Source organism: Miniopterus schreibersii (assembly GCF_964146895.1).
Source record: "Miniopterus schreibersii genome assembly, chromosome: 8".
In the NCBI taxonomy this organism is placed as follows: domain Eukaryota; kingdom Metazoa; phylum Chordata; class Mammalia; order Chiroptera; family Miniopteridae; genus Miniopterus; species Miniopterus schreibersii.
The window spans coordinates 5,790,478-5,808,784 of NC_138109.1; the positions used below are offsets into that span (position 1 = coordinate 5,790,478).

General features: G+C 45.5%; 1 protein-coding gene across 3 annotated transcripts in view; it reads right to left on the bottom strand.

Annotated features, from left to right (window-relative positions):
* The window catches only part of UBE4B (ubiquitination factor E4B), an 88,231-nt gene extending 70,514 nt beyond the window's left edge, over positions 1-17,717 (bottom strand). For 2 of the 3 annotated variants that reach the window (XM_081143869.1, XM_081143865.1), the window contains exon 1: positions 16,953-17,712. In XM_081143869.1, the coding sequence (XP_080999995.1) occupies positions 16,953-16,976 (24 nt within the window). In that variant the 5' untranslated portion in view covers positions 16,977-17,712. Of the gene's footprint in view, positions 1-16,952 lie in introns of all 3 variants that reach the window. The other variant, XM_081143866.1, reaches the window with a different exon arrangement.
* Between the last annotated feature and the right edge of the window lie 590 nt (positions 17,718-18,307).

Below are 18,307 nucleotides of genomic sequence, written 5' to 3' on the forward strand. Positions count from 1 at the left end.
AGAGAAAACACCAAAAGCATAAAAAAGGAACTTCCAATTCCTGAACTTATGTCCTGAACCACAAGTAAGTCCAAATATACTAATAAATCTCATTCCTAGAGTTTTGTCTTGACTGTTTCAGTTCTTACTTCACAAATGACATTAAAACAGGGCTTTCCCCAGAACTGCTCTATCCTGATGTAGCATTTCCTACCCTCACGTTCCTGATTAACTAAAAATAGATTCAAAACAGCTACTGTTCAAAACATCAAGGGCCATTGTGGTGGCACAAGGTAGAACCTAAGACAGGATGGGCCAAGCTGTTCCTCTTATTTTTAGCACTTTGTGGGGGGAAACAAATCCAAAAAGCATTGTTTTCCATTTAGTAAACAGTCATTCTACAAAAGCATCTTACTTTTCTAATAAAAAAATTAAATCCTAACATAAAGAAAAACACTTTCCAATATTTACCCTTTGGAATGGTCTCCTAGAGATATCTATTTTTATTATTATTGTGATTTTATTTTTTTAATAACTGGCCATATCTAAAACGTACAAAATGCTATGACAATTTCACAATATGCCTGTATCTAAGCCCAAAATACATCAAAAAATAAATGCATTCGAATCTGAACACCACAGCTCTGTGATCTAAAATCCACCAGTTACCTTTAAAAATTCGTAATTTTAAATTAACTTTTATTCAAAAGCTCCAAAAGTCCTGTTGCTTAAACTGCCTCCCATTTTGAAGAATCTATTAAACTCAGCCTACCACTGTGACCCTAGATAAATGAGGCCAAAGATGTGAAAGAATACTTTTCTCTTCAATCTTAACATTATAGCTAGAATGACTTAAATTTTCTTTCAAAGATTTGAACTGAACACAAGTAAGTGTCTCCTTGCTTCTCAATACAATCCCATCACCAGCTCTCCAGCAAAAAGGAAGCTAATTCTGCACTTCAATAAAACAGTCTAGGTTAGTAACTGACAACTACTTTGGCTGCTGGATACCCTAAGACAAAAGAAAAATTTATAATTATGAGTAACACTGACCTAATTGTAGAGGCAAAGGGGAAGAGCCACGCTCACTGCCTACTGGCTCAGAAGCAGCCCATTCATTTCATTGGCGGGAACAAGACCCATGGCCACACCTGCAGCCAGTGAGTCAGAGAAATGTGACCTTCCCAGGGAGTGGGCGTGATTATGTGAACAACAACACAGTCTAAGACAGTACAGTCCCCTTTCTTCAACTCACACCTGGATTTTAGGGGTCACTTACTGTACGGCTGCCTCTGTGACCCCTGGCACACTCCCTCCCCTTCAGGTCTTTGCTCAAATGTTACCTTCTCGGTGAGGCCTTTTCTTGCCACCTATTTCTCATCTCTGCTTTATGGGTTCCTGTGCTTTCAAACAGTTCAGCCAAATCCAACAGGTATGCTATAGATGTAGGTATGGGTGTGTACACACATGCACACACACAATCGAGAGACAAAGTGAATGCGGCAGAAAGGTACTGCCAACAACTGATGAATCCAGGTGACTCAGTCAACCTTTGTGCAGATTTGAAAAATTTCATTACAAAAGTGGAGGGAAATATTAGACCTTCCAGCATGGCTTGTGTTTTCTCTAGCTGCGTTCAGCTAGTAGGCACGGGGCGGGAGGAGCCAGGGTTGCCAAATGAGCATGAGAAAGTGAGAAAGTGGCTAACGGAGTGTGTACAGGGGGATTATAACGAAGCAGAACCCAAGACAAAGGAAGTCTTGGAACATCTGGATTCTGGGTTCGAGTCTTTTACCATGACCCAGCTATTTTTCTGTCCCTGGGTTCAGGAAGAGGACCCTGGTATCCTCAAAATAAATCCCGTTTTTGCCTGGCTGGGCGGGTGTGGCTCAGCGGTTGATCTAGGAGACCATGGTTCGATTCCCGGTCACGGCACATGCCCAGGTTTCAGGCATGATCCCCAGTCGGGGGCATGCAGGAGGCAGCCAATCAATGACTCTCTCATCATTGATGTTTCTATCTCTCTCTCTCCCTCTTCCTCCCTCTCTCTGAAATCAATCAAGATATATATATATTTTCTTAAATCCCATTTTTTTTGCTTAAGCCCAGTAAGTTGTTCTACTACTTACAGCGTGTGTGTTTATAAATACTTCTGTTCCCCAGGGACACTAGCGGCACTGTTGGATTGTGCACAGGGCATCACCTTGCTTTTTTCTCTATAGGTTTTCAGGACTCAAAGTCACTTGCACTAACCATGGTAATATCACAACTGAATCATCCCAGAGCATAATTTTGAAAACCGAGCAACATGCAAATGCTTACACTGTGCCTGCTGCCCGACTGTGGAGTGTTGTCTTCAGGACAGGCAGGAGAGAGCCAGGGGAAGGGACAGAGGAGCATCAGCCAAGGCGGGAGCCTTTGTGAGAACATACGATGTTTAGGGGACTCTGGGTTGTCGGCTAAGGACAGTGTGTATGTTCACTGCAAGAAACCGGGCAGGCTGCAACAAGCTCGTTATGATCTCCGTATACCGTCCTCTGAAGCTGAACTTTTCCATGAAGGCAAGGAAAAGACTCTGAAGGATTTAAGCAGGGGAGTAACTGGGTGAGATTCACTTTCTGAAACAAATCACTCTAGCCATCATGTGGAGAATGGACTGAGGCGGGACGCAGCAAGCCTGAGCAACGGGGACTGCGGAAGGGACAGTTCCAGGGGCATTTATTGTGTATAATCAACAGCATTCGGCCATTACTTGGAAGCAAGATGTGAGGAAGAGTGGAGAGCCTAGATTTCAGGCCAAGATACCTAAGGGGACAGTAAAAGTTTGCTAAAATTGAGACTACGGCCCAGCCGGGCGTGGCTCAGTGGTTGAGAGTCGACCTAGGATCCAGGAGATCGGGGTTCGATTCCCGGTCAAGGCACATGCCCGGGCTGTGGGCTCGATCCCCAGTCGGAGGCATGCAGAAGGCCGCCAATCAATGACTCTCTTGTCACTGATGTTTCTCTCTCTCTGCCTCTCCCTTTCTCTCTCTGAAATCAATAAAGATATATTTTTTTAAAAAAAATACAGAAGAGAGTTTAAGAAAAGATGAGCTATAATCAGACTACTGAGTAGAAATACCCAAACAGAAATGCCCAATGGGCAGTGACTTTGTTTTATTTCTGGTTACCATGTTGTTGTTCTAGCAAGGATTTAAAGTAATTAACAGAAAACATATCTATTTTAGTTACTCATTAAAATAATTTATCAACTTATTAAGTTAAAACCAAATGGATAAGGAAATTAGGACAGAAGTACGATAGGAAAATAGGATAAAGCCAGAAGTGAGATTGGCGCACTTTACACATGCATGTCAACACAGTATGTGACTGACAACACAGACCACACACTCAGCAGGTGCATCTGCCAAAATGCAATTCAGAGCCGTGAAGAGATCCATGCATCACCATGGCTGCTGTGGCCTGATTTAAGGGGATATTAGAGCCCCTGGGCAGGGACTCAAAGCCTGAGGGTCATGAGGGTCTCTGGTTTTCGTACGATTTTCAAAGGTCCCTGACTCAAAAAAGATTAAACATCTCTCTCTCAGGGAACAGATGCGCTGTACATCCTTCACTCGGCCCCCTATAAAAGCGCGCTCTCAACGGAACTCCTGAGAAGCACTGACCCGCAGCAAGTTTTAATGGCCCCCCAGTGATACCCCAAAGCAGAGCTGTGTGTGAGAACAGCAGGCTGAGGAGCCATGTGCTCTCACTGTCCCCTGCGCTGGGGGAGCTGGAGAAGTGCTGGGCGAGGGGAGTGGGGAACCATCTGTATTTAAGTGGTGGTAACTCTAGGCAGCAGGAGAGCAGAACGCTGCCATCTCCAGAACACTTGGGAACTGAACATGGACTACAGGGGTCCTACGTAAGTACCTGGAGAACAAACAAGTGAACTCCCAAGAAAGGGCATTCATTCACAAAAGCATTCACTCGCTCATTCGTTCATTCAACAAATGCACCCTGAGGAGGGGAATGGGAAGGAAGACAGACAGAATCCTGAGCCCTGTGGCTCAGCTGCTTGAGCCTGGCCCTGGACTCCGAAAGGCCGCCAGTTCGATTCCCAGGCGGGGCACATGCCCGGGTTGCAGGCTTGATCCCGAGAACGGGGCGTGCAGGAGGCAGCCTGTCAATGTTTCTATCTCTCCCTCTCCCTTCCTCTCTCTGAAATCAATAAAAACACATTTAAAAACAAACAAACATAAAAAAGTATTCCTTCAGCTGCACTTCTGTCCTCACTCAAAACACCCCAAGCGACAGAAAGAGATGCTGTGGCTACCACTCCATCCTTGATCCCACTTGCTTCGACAGACAAGATGGACCTGCAAGAGCCCACACAGCAGCTACTTCTGATGCAGATTCTGGGCACTTAAGAGAACAAGTAAAACAGTCAGTGTTAAACATTTTTAATTTTTTTTAAAATATATCTTTATTGATTTCAGAGAGAGGAAAGGAGAGGGAGAGAGAGAGATAGAAACCTCAATGATGAGAGAGTCATTGATCAAGCCCGCAACCTGGGCATGTGCCCTGACCAGGGAATCGAACCCTGATCGCCTGGATCCCAGGTCGACGCTCAACCGCTGAGCCATGCTCGGCTGGGCAGTGTTAAACATTTTTAAAGAATTTTTTAAAACCCAGCTATATGGAAAGAGTTTTTTAAACTCTCTCACAAAATAATTATCACTAAGACCAAAGTGTAAACTCTTTTGGGGCAAGAGACATGCATTTTCTCTAATCTCTACCAAAGTTTCATTCATACTCACTCTAAATACTCCAAAGCCAATACTCCAGCAGATCTATACAACAGTGTGGAAAACCTGACTTCTGGCCATTACACGCCCACTGAATTCTGGGTACGAAGGAAGGCTTCCTTCCTAACGTGGATCATTAATGTTTACATTCCTCCTACAGGTTTAGCATCATCCCCCGGCCAATGCCACCAGGCCCCTTTTAAAATCAGAAATGGCAACACTTCCACATAACCACCTCGTTCCAGTCGGGTGCCCGAGCTTTGTCGCTTGGGTGCATTAACATCAAAAAAGACCAAGAGGTGCCCAATGGGACACTTGGACAAGCCTTTTTTCCACTTGGCATTCACTAAAATTCTCCCCCTCACGAACCACTCTAATCACAACATCTCAAGGCAAAAGGCTACTTTATTCACAGTTCCCTAGACCAGAAACCACGGAACTTTTTGAGGGTGAGGACATCTGTAGAGAGCAAACGTGAACGAACAAACACCTTACAGGTGACCACCGGGGCCCCAGGTCGTCCGAAAGGGGGGAGGTATCACTTCTTCTGATGAACCTCCAGGGAAATGATGCCTGTTCTCTATTTACCTAAGTAAAAGACTAGCTGTGTAAGAGTAAAAGGTTGATTAATTAATTAATAGTCATCAAACACAAACCTAAAACAAAAAAGCCATAAATGACACTACGGCTCTACCCTGCACAACTGGGTTCAAAGTTCAAAGGGGCCGCAAGCTGTTCTCTGTGTAGGCTGAGTGGTGAACATTTTTCAACTGGCCCACAACATAATTACTACTGAGACCAAAGTATCAATTCCTGGGGCATATCTCTATGCAGTAAGAAAAAGGCTTTTTAAAAAAATTAGCATTTTAATTTTCCTTCATCTTGCCTCAAAAATATTTTATTGCCTGCTTTTTTCTGGATGTTCTTATATAAATCAAATCACACTTAAACAGTTCTGCTGAGTAAATTATAAAGGTTGTGAGATATTTTTAAATTTTCCTTAATTTTCATTTCCCTCTCACAAATAAGTTTTCCCCAGTAGGACATCCATATATGCAGATGTTCCCATCTTTCACATTAAGTGTACTTTATTGTTTTTGAAAATTAGTGATCTGCACAGGATTATTTTTGGTCAATCATAATACCTGGTTGCCCAGCACAAATAAGTATTTACAGATAAATACTAATGCTATAGAGAACTAGCCACTGGATAACATTTTTTAATTAAAAGATGTTTAAATTTTAAAACCAACATGAGTTACAGTTTTAAACACAATTCATACTTCATGAAAACAAGTGTTTATACTGTAAAAATATAAAAATATATACTATACTTGACAAAATACAAAAGAAATTTTATTAAGATTGGAGAAGATGTACAACATAAAAAGGTATATGAAAGTAAATGCCTGTATGTCAAAACTCTTGATTTTTGATAAAGCTAAACGAGTTATTATTTGATAAACTTATCTACTTGATCAAGTTAAGTGGGTTAACCAAAGATTCACTATCACACATATGTAGAAACTTGTTAACAATGTCAAGGAATTCTATTAATGACACAGAATTATAGTCAGACACATGAATATTTTCTCCATAAAAACAGGAACAATCTCTCTGGTGAGGTTTCGTGTGGTTTTCTATAATCTCGGGGTCTAGTGAAACTCTACCCAGTCATCTCCACTTGCACAGAGAAAGCCAGTGACAAGAGGACCAGCTACAGAATTTTGAGGCCTGGAGCCAAGTGAAAATCAGGGCCTCTTGCTCAAAATGTGTTCAGACTTTCAGACAAACCACAGAGCGTTAAACCAAGTGTGGGGCACTTGTGACTCTAGGCCACGTGCCCAGGAAGCCAGTCCTGATGACAAGTACAGACACAGGGTCCGACAAAGCCCCTGACTTGATGTGTTTCTTGAGGAGTGCCTGGCAGGTGACAGGTGCTCAGCATGATTTGTTTGGAAATCCTAGGAGTTCAGTCCCAAAAAGGTCCATGAGCAAAGATGCTACCTCATCTAGTCAGAAGATTTAACTAATTAAATTACCATGACACTTTAACACATCTGGACTCTATACCAAACACTGACAGGAACCAAACAATGTGCATTGAAGACATTTCATAATGTTTAATTAGAAAGCTAATTAAGTCAAGGCTGAGCTCTTCTCAATACCAGGACCCCAAAGAGACCTCTTTTCACAGCCTGACTACTGTCTTCAAAGAAATGAACAAGCTAAAGCTATGGCAGCTGTTGAGCAGTTAACACATCATCCAATTCAGAAGGGTCCCGTGACCCCCTGTTCCCGTTCCCCCATCCTCAGCCCTGCAGGATGGGGAAGAGTCCCTTTAGAAGACAAAGTAAGTGATCTGATTTGAGTAGACTAGGTCACCTCAAGTTTTATTTCGTTGTGATATGCAGCACGTTTCTCCTGGGGCCTCTCAGGTCCCGTCTGCCCAGTTCCCTTCCTTTCAAGCCTCCTTGCTTCACCTTCACCCCCGAGTACATTCCTGCCAACTTATCACTCCAGGTTTTAGAAAAGGGGAGGAGATCTGACAAGTGGCAACAGTGTGACTTTGTACAGAAGAGGGCCCCTGGGTGAGAAGAGACGTTAGGAAGTAAAACGGGGAGAGTGAGAGGCCTTTCACAAGCCAGGAGGTATTTGCTACCTTAACCAGTAAGATACTGCCTTTTATGCTCTTGGCATTATTACCTGCAAAGGGTTTCTTAAATGTTATATGGGCACCAACTGAAACTCTAATTCTGCACAATTCAATCTTACTCTGGAAAAGAGAGCTAATATGTCCCAGGAATGCACTCTGCCAGGGCAGTGCTTTAGGCACTTTAGGGTTCATTGCCATTCAGTAATTAATTTGGAGAACTGCCATAAACAAGTATTCAAAACCCCATTTTACAAGACGAAACTGAGGCTCAGAAAGGTTAAATATTTTGCCCAAGTCATCCAACTGGTTAGTCCAAATAAAACCCAGCTATATCTGACTCTGAATTGCAACTCTGACTTAAGGTTTCTTTCCACTGCCTACTTTAACCTAACCATTGCAACTTAATGTAGCAATAACAAAAACAAAAACAAAAAAACTATTGCAACATAAAAACTAAGAGTCACAAAAAGACACATCATGTTCAATTCATGCCATTCAAGGAACATTTTTTGTGGGTCATCTGTGCCAAGCCCTGTGCTAAGTGAGTAAGAAGAGTCAGGAGCTTACACTGCAAGAAGAAATACACCGAGCCAATGGACACTCCCAGGGCAGTGTGATTAGCATCAGAAGTAAATCTAATGAGACACCTTTTCTGCTCTTCCTACTTCTCCCCACTCCTCCTCCTTCAGTTTCTGCTGACTCTGAGGTTAAGGTGAGTCTGGGGTCACATAACTGGCTGATCCTGATCATCACAAAACCTTTCAGACGGGCAAGTACCCACCAATATCAGAGGTTTTTCACCACCTTCAGGTGCCCCTCAAGGGTTCTAATATTCTTACAATCCATTGCACAAGAATACACGTGCCCTCTCAGGGTGGCGCAGTGGGTTGGAGCGTTGTCCCGTGCACCAAAAGGTTGTGGGGCTGATCCCCAGTCAGGGCACATACCTAGGTTGTGGGTTCAATCTTCGGTCAGGGCACATGTGGGAGGCAACCAATCGATATTTCTTTTTCTCTCTCTCTCCTTCCCTCTCTCTTTAAAAATCAATAAAGAAACATATCATCCGGTTAGGATTAAAAATAATAATAATAATAAAATGGCAATAAATACGTATCAATAATTGAACCCAAAAAACAAAATAAAAAAGCAGAACAGAAACAGACTCATAGATACAGAGAACATTTTTTTTTAAATGTTTTATTGATTTTAGAGAGAGAGGAAGGGAAAGGGAGAGAGAAATATCGATCGGCTTCCTCCTGCCCATTCCCTACTGGGGATCTAGACCCCAACCCGGGCATGTGCCCTGACCGGAAATCGAACTGTGACCTCTTGGTTCATAGGTTGATGCTCAACCACTGAGCCACCCTGACTGGGCAGATACAGAGAAAATTTTGATGGCTGCCAAATGAGAGGGGGGCTGGGGGATGAGTGAAAAAGGTAAAGGGATTAAGAAATACAAATTGGTTGTTACAGAACAGTTATGTAAAGTACAGCACAGGGGATATAGTCAATAATATTCTAATAACTCTATGGTGTCAGATGGATACGAGATTTCTTGTATATAATATCTATCACATATAGTTATATAATGTCTAATCACTGAGGTGTACACCTGAAACTAATATAATATTGTATGTCAACTGTAACTGAAAAATAAAAAATGATTTAACTAAAGGAAAAAAAGTAAGCTTCTGTCTTGTTTAAGCCATTATTATGTTGGAGCTCTCTGCTGCAGCAACCAAACCAATATCCTAACAAGTATATAGGATTTGGAAGCTGTACGTAATCAACCTTAATATAATTTATATGTGGCAATGGCTTAGGGATCACCACAGGCACATACAATGCAGGAGGGAAGGCTGGTGACCCTTGTTAGGCCACAATAAAACATTTGATAAAACCTGTGACACCTTCGAAAACAGCCCGCATGCCAATATGCCTGTAATTCTGGGGGAACTGGTTGAACAGTCAGAATTTGGGTGCTTACTGGCTTCTTGCCATTTTAAGCAAGAAGTCCCACAAGAATGAGACAGACTCAAGCTACAGCTTGCTGATTTGCATGCAGGGATAAGAGGAAATACAGATGTGCCTACGGCATGTCCATGGTCTCCTGTCTATGTTTACTCAGAGCCTAGTAACTTGGGGCTAAGTAGGGTTGAAAAGCCAACTCCTTCAGTACCTAGCAGGAAACAAGCTGGAGAAACGGCTCAGCCCAGGAAGGGGATATCCTCCAATGGCCTGGCCCCAGAGGAAAACACACTGAAAAACTTCCACAGAGGGCAAGGGACAAGGGAGGTCCTCCAGGAGAGCAGACCCAGGCTGCTAACCAGGCTAAGTCAGGAACTCCCACCACTGCCAGGGCAGGGAGCCCACAAGGCAGCCTGGCAGGAGCTGACCATGGCTGGGGACCAGTGGGGGGTCTGTACGCCGCTCTTCCCTTTTCCAAATGGGAGCTTTTATTTCCAACATCCTATCCTATCACTGCCTGGTGGGGAGGGGGACAGCAGATAACCTGTATTTTAATCTAAAGGTTCCTGGACAATACAGGGTGGGGCAAAAGTAGATCTACAGTTGTGAGTACTCGAAACACAGCTTATTCTTGTATTATTATTTATTAATTATTGTATTACTTATTTGCATTACAACTGTAAACCTACTTCCCCCACTCCTGTATACCCCCCAGAGATTCTGGCTCTGAAGTTGGCTGAGGGTTGTCTCCTTTGGGAAGTGCAGTGTGTTTAACATTTTGGAAGGTTCTTGAAAGAGAGGCCTAGCCTGTTCTCCCTTCTAACACACGGGAACTTTTAGTTGAACATATGGTTACCCAGTAAACCTATTTCTCAGCTTTCTGGCATGGCTGTGGCTATGTGGCTTAGATTCTGGCCAGAGGGAGGTGAGCAGGAGTGATCCGTGCAACTTCCAAGCTATGCCATTCAAGAGAAGGAACATGACTTCTTCCCCTCTCCGCTCTTCCCTGTGGCCAGAACGCAGACATACTTGGGCCAAGAGGTGGAAGCCATATGCTAGGAGAGTTGGTACAATAAGACAGAAGGTGCCTGGGCCCCTAATGAGCATAGAGCTGCCATAGCAGTCCCAGCCTCTTACCCAAACTTCTATTTAGAGAGAAATCAACATCTGGTTTAGGCAGCTGCTACTTCATGTCTCTCTGTTGCAACAGTCCACCCAAAGATATCTCAACTCACGCGGCCATTCTCAAGTAGTCTTTCACACCTCACACCCACCCACCACCCAATCCTACTGGCTCTACCCACAAGATATCTGGCCATCCACCATCTGACCCTCCCTTCTCCACCACTAACCCTGGTCCTGTAATGGCTCCTAAGCTTTCCTCTGCTTTCACTCTTTCCCCTTTATTTATTCTCTTCACAGCAGCCAGTGCTTCTTTTAAAACATCAATAGAACGTAAGCCCCATGAAAGCAGGGATTTCTGCCTGTGTTGTTCATTGGTGTATCCCTGTGGTCCAGAACAATGCTGGGCATATACTGTATCTCATCAAATATACGATGTCACAGATTGTAAGCTGCCCCATTATTTTTTGCACCACCAAGAAAAAAAATATTGCCCATTAAACCACAACAAAATGCCTTAACAGACCAGGAGAGAGCAGTAATCAGTTCACCAGCCTTTCACTGCTCTGAGTTTTCTTTCTGAGGAATGTGGAATGTCTCTGACCTTCAGTTGGATTGTCTGGGTATGAAAAGCAATCCTTCTAATTCTATGTTCAACTGCAAAATGACACAGCTTTTCAGACTTGTGGACTTCTGCCTGTCTAACACTCCCTAATGCACTTGGTTGTTGCTTTGCAATAACATATGGAATTGCAGTCATTCCTCCAACAAAAAAACATTTTCTTTACTAACATCAAATTGACACCCCACTGCTGTTTCCATTCCTCTCCCCAAAGTAACATCTGCTTTCATTGCTGATCAAAGTGTAATTTGTTTGACTGCATTTAAAATGGCTACTAAATGAAACACAGGTAGCACTCAACTGAAGGGGCAGTAATATGAACAGGTATAACCAGGTTCACACATAAACAGGAAATGACAACTGTGTCACAAGTGCCACCTGGCCAATGGTGATTACATCATTATAATGAGCATCCCAATCTCAAAGATGATGAAATGTGGGGGAAAGAAAGGAGGGGTTCAGAACTGACTGAAACCCAGTTATAAGAACTAAAAAAAAAAAAAAAAGAATAACTTCATCTCCTGCCACTGTGCCCTTGCTTAGGCTCCAAGCACACTCGGCTCCTTGCTGTTCCTGGAGCAGATCAAGGACGCATCCCTGGTTCCTGCTGCTCCCTGCACCTGGAAATACTCTTGCCCCAGGTAGCTCTCTGTCGTCTTTAAATTTCTATTCAAAAGCCACCTCCTAAAACTGCATACACTCCACACCCCCACTGCTCTCCATCCCTTTAGCCTACTTTATTTTTCTTCTTAGTACGTATCACCAAAGCACATCTTGGGTGCACAGTATGTTTGTTTATCATGTCTCCTCTGACTAGAATGAAGCTCCATGCAAGCAGGGCTCAAGTGACGTCTGACATGCAGCAAAGAAACAGTAAATGTCCCTGAGTGAGCTACTTACAGGAAGACATCTCTACCTAGACGCACTCTAAGGACCTTGTGAGAAAATGCACCCTGCACCGAGTGAGGGCCTGAAGACCCACGGGCCCTGTCAGAAGTCTTTCTGTCTTCTTCCCTTACAAGAGAAGAGGGCTCCACTCTTAGCAACAACCGGGGCTTCCACTTCACATCTCAAAGGGAAAATCAAAATGCTGTAAATAGTCCAACTTGCCCAGGTTATTTCTGCTTTGGAGGTAGTTTAGTAACGGGATTAAGAACGCTGGAACCCGTCTCTGGGTTAGCATCAGGGTCTAGTTTTGGCAAATCACTTAATCTCTATTAGCCTGAATTTTCTTATCTTTAAAATGGGGATAATAATTCCCACCTTGCTGAGCAGGTAAAGTACTTAACTCATACTAAGAGCTCAAGAAGCCCTGGTCTGTTTGGCTCAGTGGTTAGAGTGCAGGACTGCAGACGGATGGGTCCCGGGTTTGATTCCCAGTCAAGGGCACATACCTTGATTGCAGGTTCAATCCCTGGCCCCAGTCAGGGCTCATGCAAGAGGCAATGAATTGCTGTGTGTGTCTCTCTCTCCCCCTCCCTTCCACTCGCTAAAAATCAATGGGAAAAATGTCCTCAATATCCTCAGGTGAGGATTTAAAAAAAAAAAAAAAAAGCTCAATAAATGTCAGCTGATACCATCACCATTCTGTCTCCTGGCTAAAATGAACAAAAGGGGTGGAGGTGGGGCCTGGGAAGCTACATCCCACACACCCCTACCAGGCTTGAAGAGGAATCCTGGTTACACAGTCAGTGGTGGCAGTAACTACCGGGAAAAGCTAGCTTAGCGTCTGAGACCTGTCACAAAGAGAGAGGAGGTCAGAAAGATGGCGACGTTAGAGTAGAAAGGCCAGGGCTGGGGATCCCCACGATGGCCCATCTTTCAATGGTCCAAAGGAGCTCATCTGCATCTCCAAAATCTGTTCCTTGCCTGGAATTCCTGATTCCTCCCCCAACCCATCCTTCTCTGAAGCTGGAAACCAAGGGCTCGGTTTTTCCTTACTCCCTCCGCACCCCACCTCCTTCATACCAAACTGACCATTGGAAGCAGGTTAACTCAGATCCTGGGTATTTCTCAGGTCCGCCCTCCTCCATTCCCACTGCCAGTGCCTTACTTCGGACCCCACTGCCTCACTCCTTGAGAGCAACAACAGCTCCTGATTTGTCTCCCAGCCTGCGGCCACCTTTCACCAATCCACCTTCTATAGCCTTGCCAACCATCTTTCTATTCCCTAAAAACCCCAAGGCTTTCTACAGTCTTACTGACAAAGTTTAAACGCTGAGGCATTTATGAAATTCTTCAAAATTTGGCTCCAACAGGCAAAATCCTGTCTCCAGTCTCACTACTCGCTCTTTCCTGAGCTCCCCAGTGTCACAGCCAGTTCCAAGTGCCCTTCTCCTGGCAACTACTGCTCAGCATAAACATCATTTTTTTCTTTTAAGTCTCCAGCAACACACTGCCCCACCACGGGTCCCTTCTTGTTTCTTTTTAATGTCTTGTGCATACTTCCACAATGGTACTAAACACCCTGTACCGTTATTGTGGGACTCCTATATATCTATCTGTATCTCTACCCCCTCCCTCGGTTAAATTATAATTTAAGAAAAAGGGCCATCTTTCTCCTGACCTACCTAACACATTGCTGGGAATACACAGGATTTATTTTTAAAATGTTTGTTGGGTGAACAATTCTGGAGGGCCGTAATGAAAGTCAGTACCAAAAAAGGCTATAAATTGGATATCATGAATACATTCATGAAAAGCAACACTTCTATAGAAAAACTACGCAGATTGTGCACATTAGTAGGATATTTATACGGAAGCTATGATGTATTTACTGCTGGTTGTTAAGCAGTAAAATATAGTAAAAAGAGCTTTTAGATTAGGAACACTGGGTTTGAATTCCAACTCTACCACTTCTAAGCCAGGTGACTATGGACAAATTATTTCACCTAAATCTCAGTTGCCTCACCTACAAAATAAGGGAACACGAAGGACCTTCTTGATTGTGCTGTTTTATCAAATGAGACAATGGTTGCAAAGTGACTGGCATAGAGCAGGCTTTGAAAGCTGTTAATAAATGTCGGTCCCTTTCCACTTAGGGAACACAACTGAAAAGTCCAAGGTCACGTATCTACATTTGAGAGGGAAGACAACACTCTTCTAAAACCTTGACCATACCCTAATTAGATCCCAGCCAGCCATCTTGAAGATGATCTAGGTCATAAATATTTAACAACAACAAAAAAGCAAATCATTTCAATGCAATCTCATCACCACAGTTGAAAAACAGTTTAAAATACCTGCCCTACTCACAGCATCATTTTGGTATATGAAAAATGACACCTGGGCAGGGTACAGAATGAATCTAATGTGAATAATGATGCCTTGGAATGCAGGCTCGTGAAGAGAATGAACTTAGTCATGGATCTGCTCTGGAGAGCCATGAACTCTGTCATGCGCTGTATGTATAGCAAGCAGCAATGAAGCTCACCAAGTACTCTACTTAGAAAGCGCAAGAGAAGAAAAGCACAGGCACTCAGGTGATCTGAGAGAGAGACCAGAAAGTTCCAGAATGTAAAATCTTCTAAAGCTACTAGTCTGGTTATACCAGCCTCAATTTTTCGTGGACTGTATTCTCATACATTGTCATTTTGTTATAATAGGCAATTTTATAAGGTAAGGTAGAATTTCGTAACTTCCTATTTTAGACCGAAAGATCACTGTCTTGCTTGTTTTCACCCTGAGACGTATGCTTGACTTTTTAGTAACACAGATGAATTATTTTCTAACCAAATGAATGTCACCTACCACATCTGTTACAAAAGTTTCCACCAATAGAGTAACAATATAAAGACAAACGCTTGGGAAATGTCTCTGTTGAGAACTGCTCACCTAATGCTAGAATTAAAGGAAAGGGATTTAAAGGGGAAAAAAAAAAACCTTAAGGAGATTTTCCCCAAAAAATATTTGTTCTTGGTTCTGCTGAGAGTAAAATTACCAGTTATTGGAACTATCCCTTTGTGTTCAGGCCAACTAATTTGTCGAATGTAATTTTATATTGATCTTATATTAGTTATTAATTTTTTTCACATTTATTTTAATATTCTGTTAACCTTGAAAAATGTTTTCCTATCTCCTCTACAACGATTACATTTGTCCTTATATGGTCACATAAAAGTTAGACCTTCCCCAAGGACTGGATAAAGTGAAGAGCTACAGTTCAAACAGACAGTATCTTTAACTGCTCTGTTTGCTTTATTGGTTTGAAAACAATTTCTTGGTGAAAACTCAAGTATGTAAAAAACTTCTAAACCAGGGACAATTTAGGGAACTTCAAGAAAAAAAAAAGTAAAGGGCTACCAAAAGCCACAAATTCTTTGCCTTAAGAGAAATTACTATTAGAATTAATAGCAAACAAAAAAAGAGGAGGGAGGGACACTTAAAAACTACAGAACACAAAGTGGCCCTAAGGGTAACTCATAGTTCCTGCCTGAATAAAAGAAACTGTTCAATATTCTTCTAAGTTAAGATTACATTCCTGATATACTTGAAAGAACAGAGTCGGTAACACAGAATGGGCAATCCTGACTTTCCAAACAGCCAAGTGTCACAACCAACAAAATGTTTTGCTTCCTTTCCTACCTGACCCTTAACCCACCACTAGCATGCCCCATCCCTAGAGAATGTCAGTCCCAAAGTAAACACAGAGTGGAGCAAAAGTAGGGTTACAGTTGTGAGTGCGCAAACACACAGGGTTTATTCTTGTGTTCTTGTTTATTAATCATTGTATTATTTTCCATAGGAACAACTGTAACCTACTTTTGCCCCCACTGTGTATACTGATTACTCTGTAGCTAAAACTGAAGCATGGAAGTTTTACAGGACAACCAACCTGATACTTTCACACTCTGCGGTAGGGAAGGTTTCTATGAACCAGGGGAAGAAACGAAGAGGCAGGTTGAAGAGAGTGAGGCCAGCAGGGGTCCTGAGAGGGAAGCTCCCAATTGGCGAAAAGGAAGGGAAAAGTCAGTGGAATCACAAGGAATTCCCTGTACCTAACTGCCGCTGTTTTCATGACAATCTTATTAAATAACCTTTAAAACATCAAGAAAGGGATCTGTAAGGCTCCCTTCAGAAACATAACGGGGGGGGGGAGGGGGAGGCAGTTTACAAGGCCCTTTTGCTGGCTGTTCCGTGTCTGCGGCCACAAAACCAAGTTTGAAAGGGAGGAAAACTAGAATAAAAGGCTTGAATGAAAGAGAAGTAGGCCGGAAGTCATCAGTGGTCTGTTAAATGACGAGAATTTAACTGGAATTCACTGCCCTACCGAGAAAGAAAAAAAAAAAAAGCATTATTTTCTTAAATATCAAAAAGAATCTGTAGGCCACCCCCAAACACAAACGTATGTTTAACCAACTTACACAACGAAACAGCCCTAACTACCTAGGTGGGTTTTCAAATACTTCCCTTACACACACACACACACACACACCCATTCGGATTTCGTCCAAAACGCCTCTTTCAATCTCTGCAGCCCGGCGGGAGCGCACGCGCGCGCGCACACACGTTTAACTTGGTGCAAACCGAGCCCTTCCAGCTTAAATACACCGACGAGAAGCACGAACGCCTCGCTCGGCTCCCTCCTCCACACCCCAAAAGAAGACTCGAACAGCAGCACGCGGAGTCCAGAAGGAAGGGAGGGAGACCGAGGGAAGGCGAGGAACACGGGCGCACACAACCGGAGACCCTCTCGGGGGCTGCTTTCATTCCTGGAAAATGTCACCTCCGTCCCCTCCCCGCTGGCGCACGACCGTCCCTTCCCAGGGCGCCCAAGAGTTGCCAACGAACCTCCCGAGGCGTCCCCCGACCTCCTCACCTCGTCAGCGCTCAGCTCCTCCATCGCTTTCCTCTTAATGGTGAAAGGCGTGCGGGAGAGATCCTTCCGTTCGAGAGGCCGGGGCGGGAGGAGCGCGGAAGGTGTCCGTCGGGCTGTCTGGCCCCCCGAGTGGGGGAGGTTTCAGAATTGCATAGTCAGAGGTTAAAAAAAATAAGAACGCGAGAGGCACGGAACTGCCTCGGCGTCGGTCACTCCAGTCGCCCCAGAGGCTCCTGCAGCCGCTCGTCCCCCGAGCCGCCTCCTCCGGCCGCCGCTGCGGCGGCTTCTCCGGGGTGATCTTAAGGCGCCGCTCACTACCCTCCGCCTCCCGGGCTACCCGCACTAGGGAGCTCGGTCTCAAGCTCGCCTCGTGCCCCACGCCCCGTGTCTTCGTGGTGGCGGCGGCGTGGCAGCTGGGCTTCCTCCAAGCAGATCCTGCTCTCCTCCCCACCCTTTATCCCCGGCGGGAACTGTTCGGCCGCAGACTGGATACCCCGAGGTAGGGTGACCCCCAGAGCCGCCCAGGCAGAGCCCAGCAGTGAGGAGCGGAGCCCCTCCCCTCCCAAAGCTGGCCGGCCACGCCCCGCCTCCACGCCGGAGCCCGGGCCGGGGGGGGAGGAGGAGGAGGACCGGACTCGCGATGCTCTGGCTGAAGGAGTCAATCCTCCTACCCCTCCACCCCTACTCTCACCCCCTCGCCCCACCAAGTATTATTCATCAAAACAACAGGGCGGCCATCTTGAAAGGGATCACGTGACCCCCGCCAGAGAGGCGGGGCTTCTGGCCCCAGGACCGGGCAGCCAATGAGCCGCGGGCGTCGCGTCGCCGATTTCCTCTCGCCGGCGTCTCCTCCCGCCTCCGCACCGCCCCCTCCCCCGCCGGAGCGCGAGGCGGGGGGGAGGGGCGAGCGGGCGGCGGGAGGCGGCCGGAGGCGGGCGGGGCGCGGGGCGGGGCGGTGCCATGGCGACGGCGCGGGGGCACGGCGTGGCGGGCCGGGCCGGGAAGGCTCCCGCGAGGGCCGCGCTGGCGGCCGAGGGCGGAGGCCACGAGGCGCGGCGGCCGCGGCGACGTGGGGGAGCTCGGTCGGCAGAGGCCTCCCGCCCGCCGCCCGGCCTCCCCGCGCCTCCGTCGCCCCCGGGCGCCTGGCTGTGAGCGGCTCGCGGACGCCTCGCGTCTCCAGGATGCCGCCGAGAAGCGACGGGAAACGGAACCCGCCGCCTCTCGTGGGGCGAGCGACCGCCGGCAGCCTGGCCGCCCCGGTTCCGAAAGCGCCGCTTCTGCGCGTCCGCCTGCAACTCGAGGAGGACTCCCTTTCGCGTCGCTTCGGACAGAGTTTCTGCGTTGCTTTCTCCTAA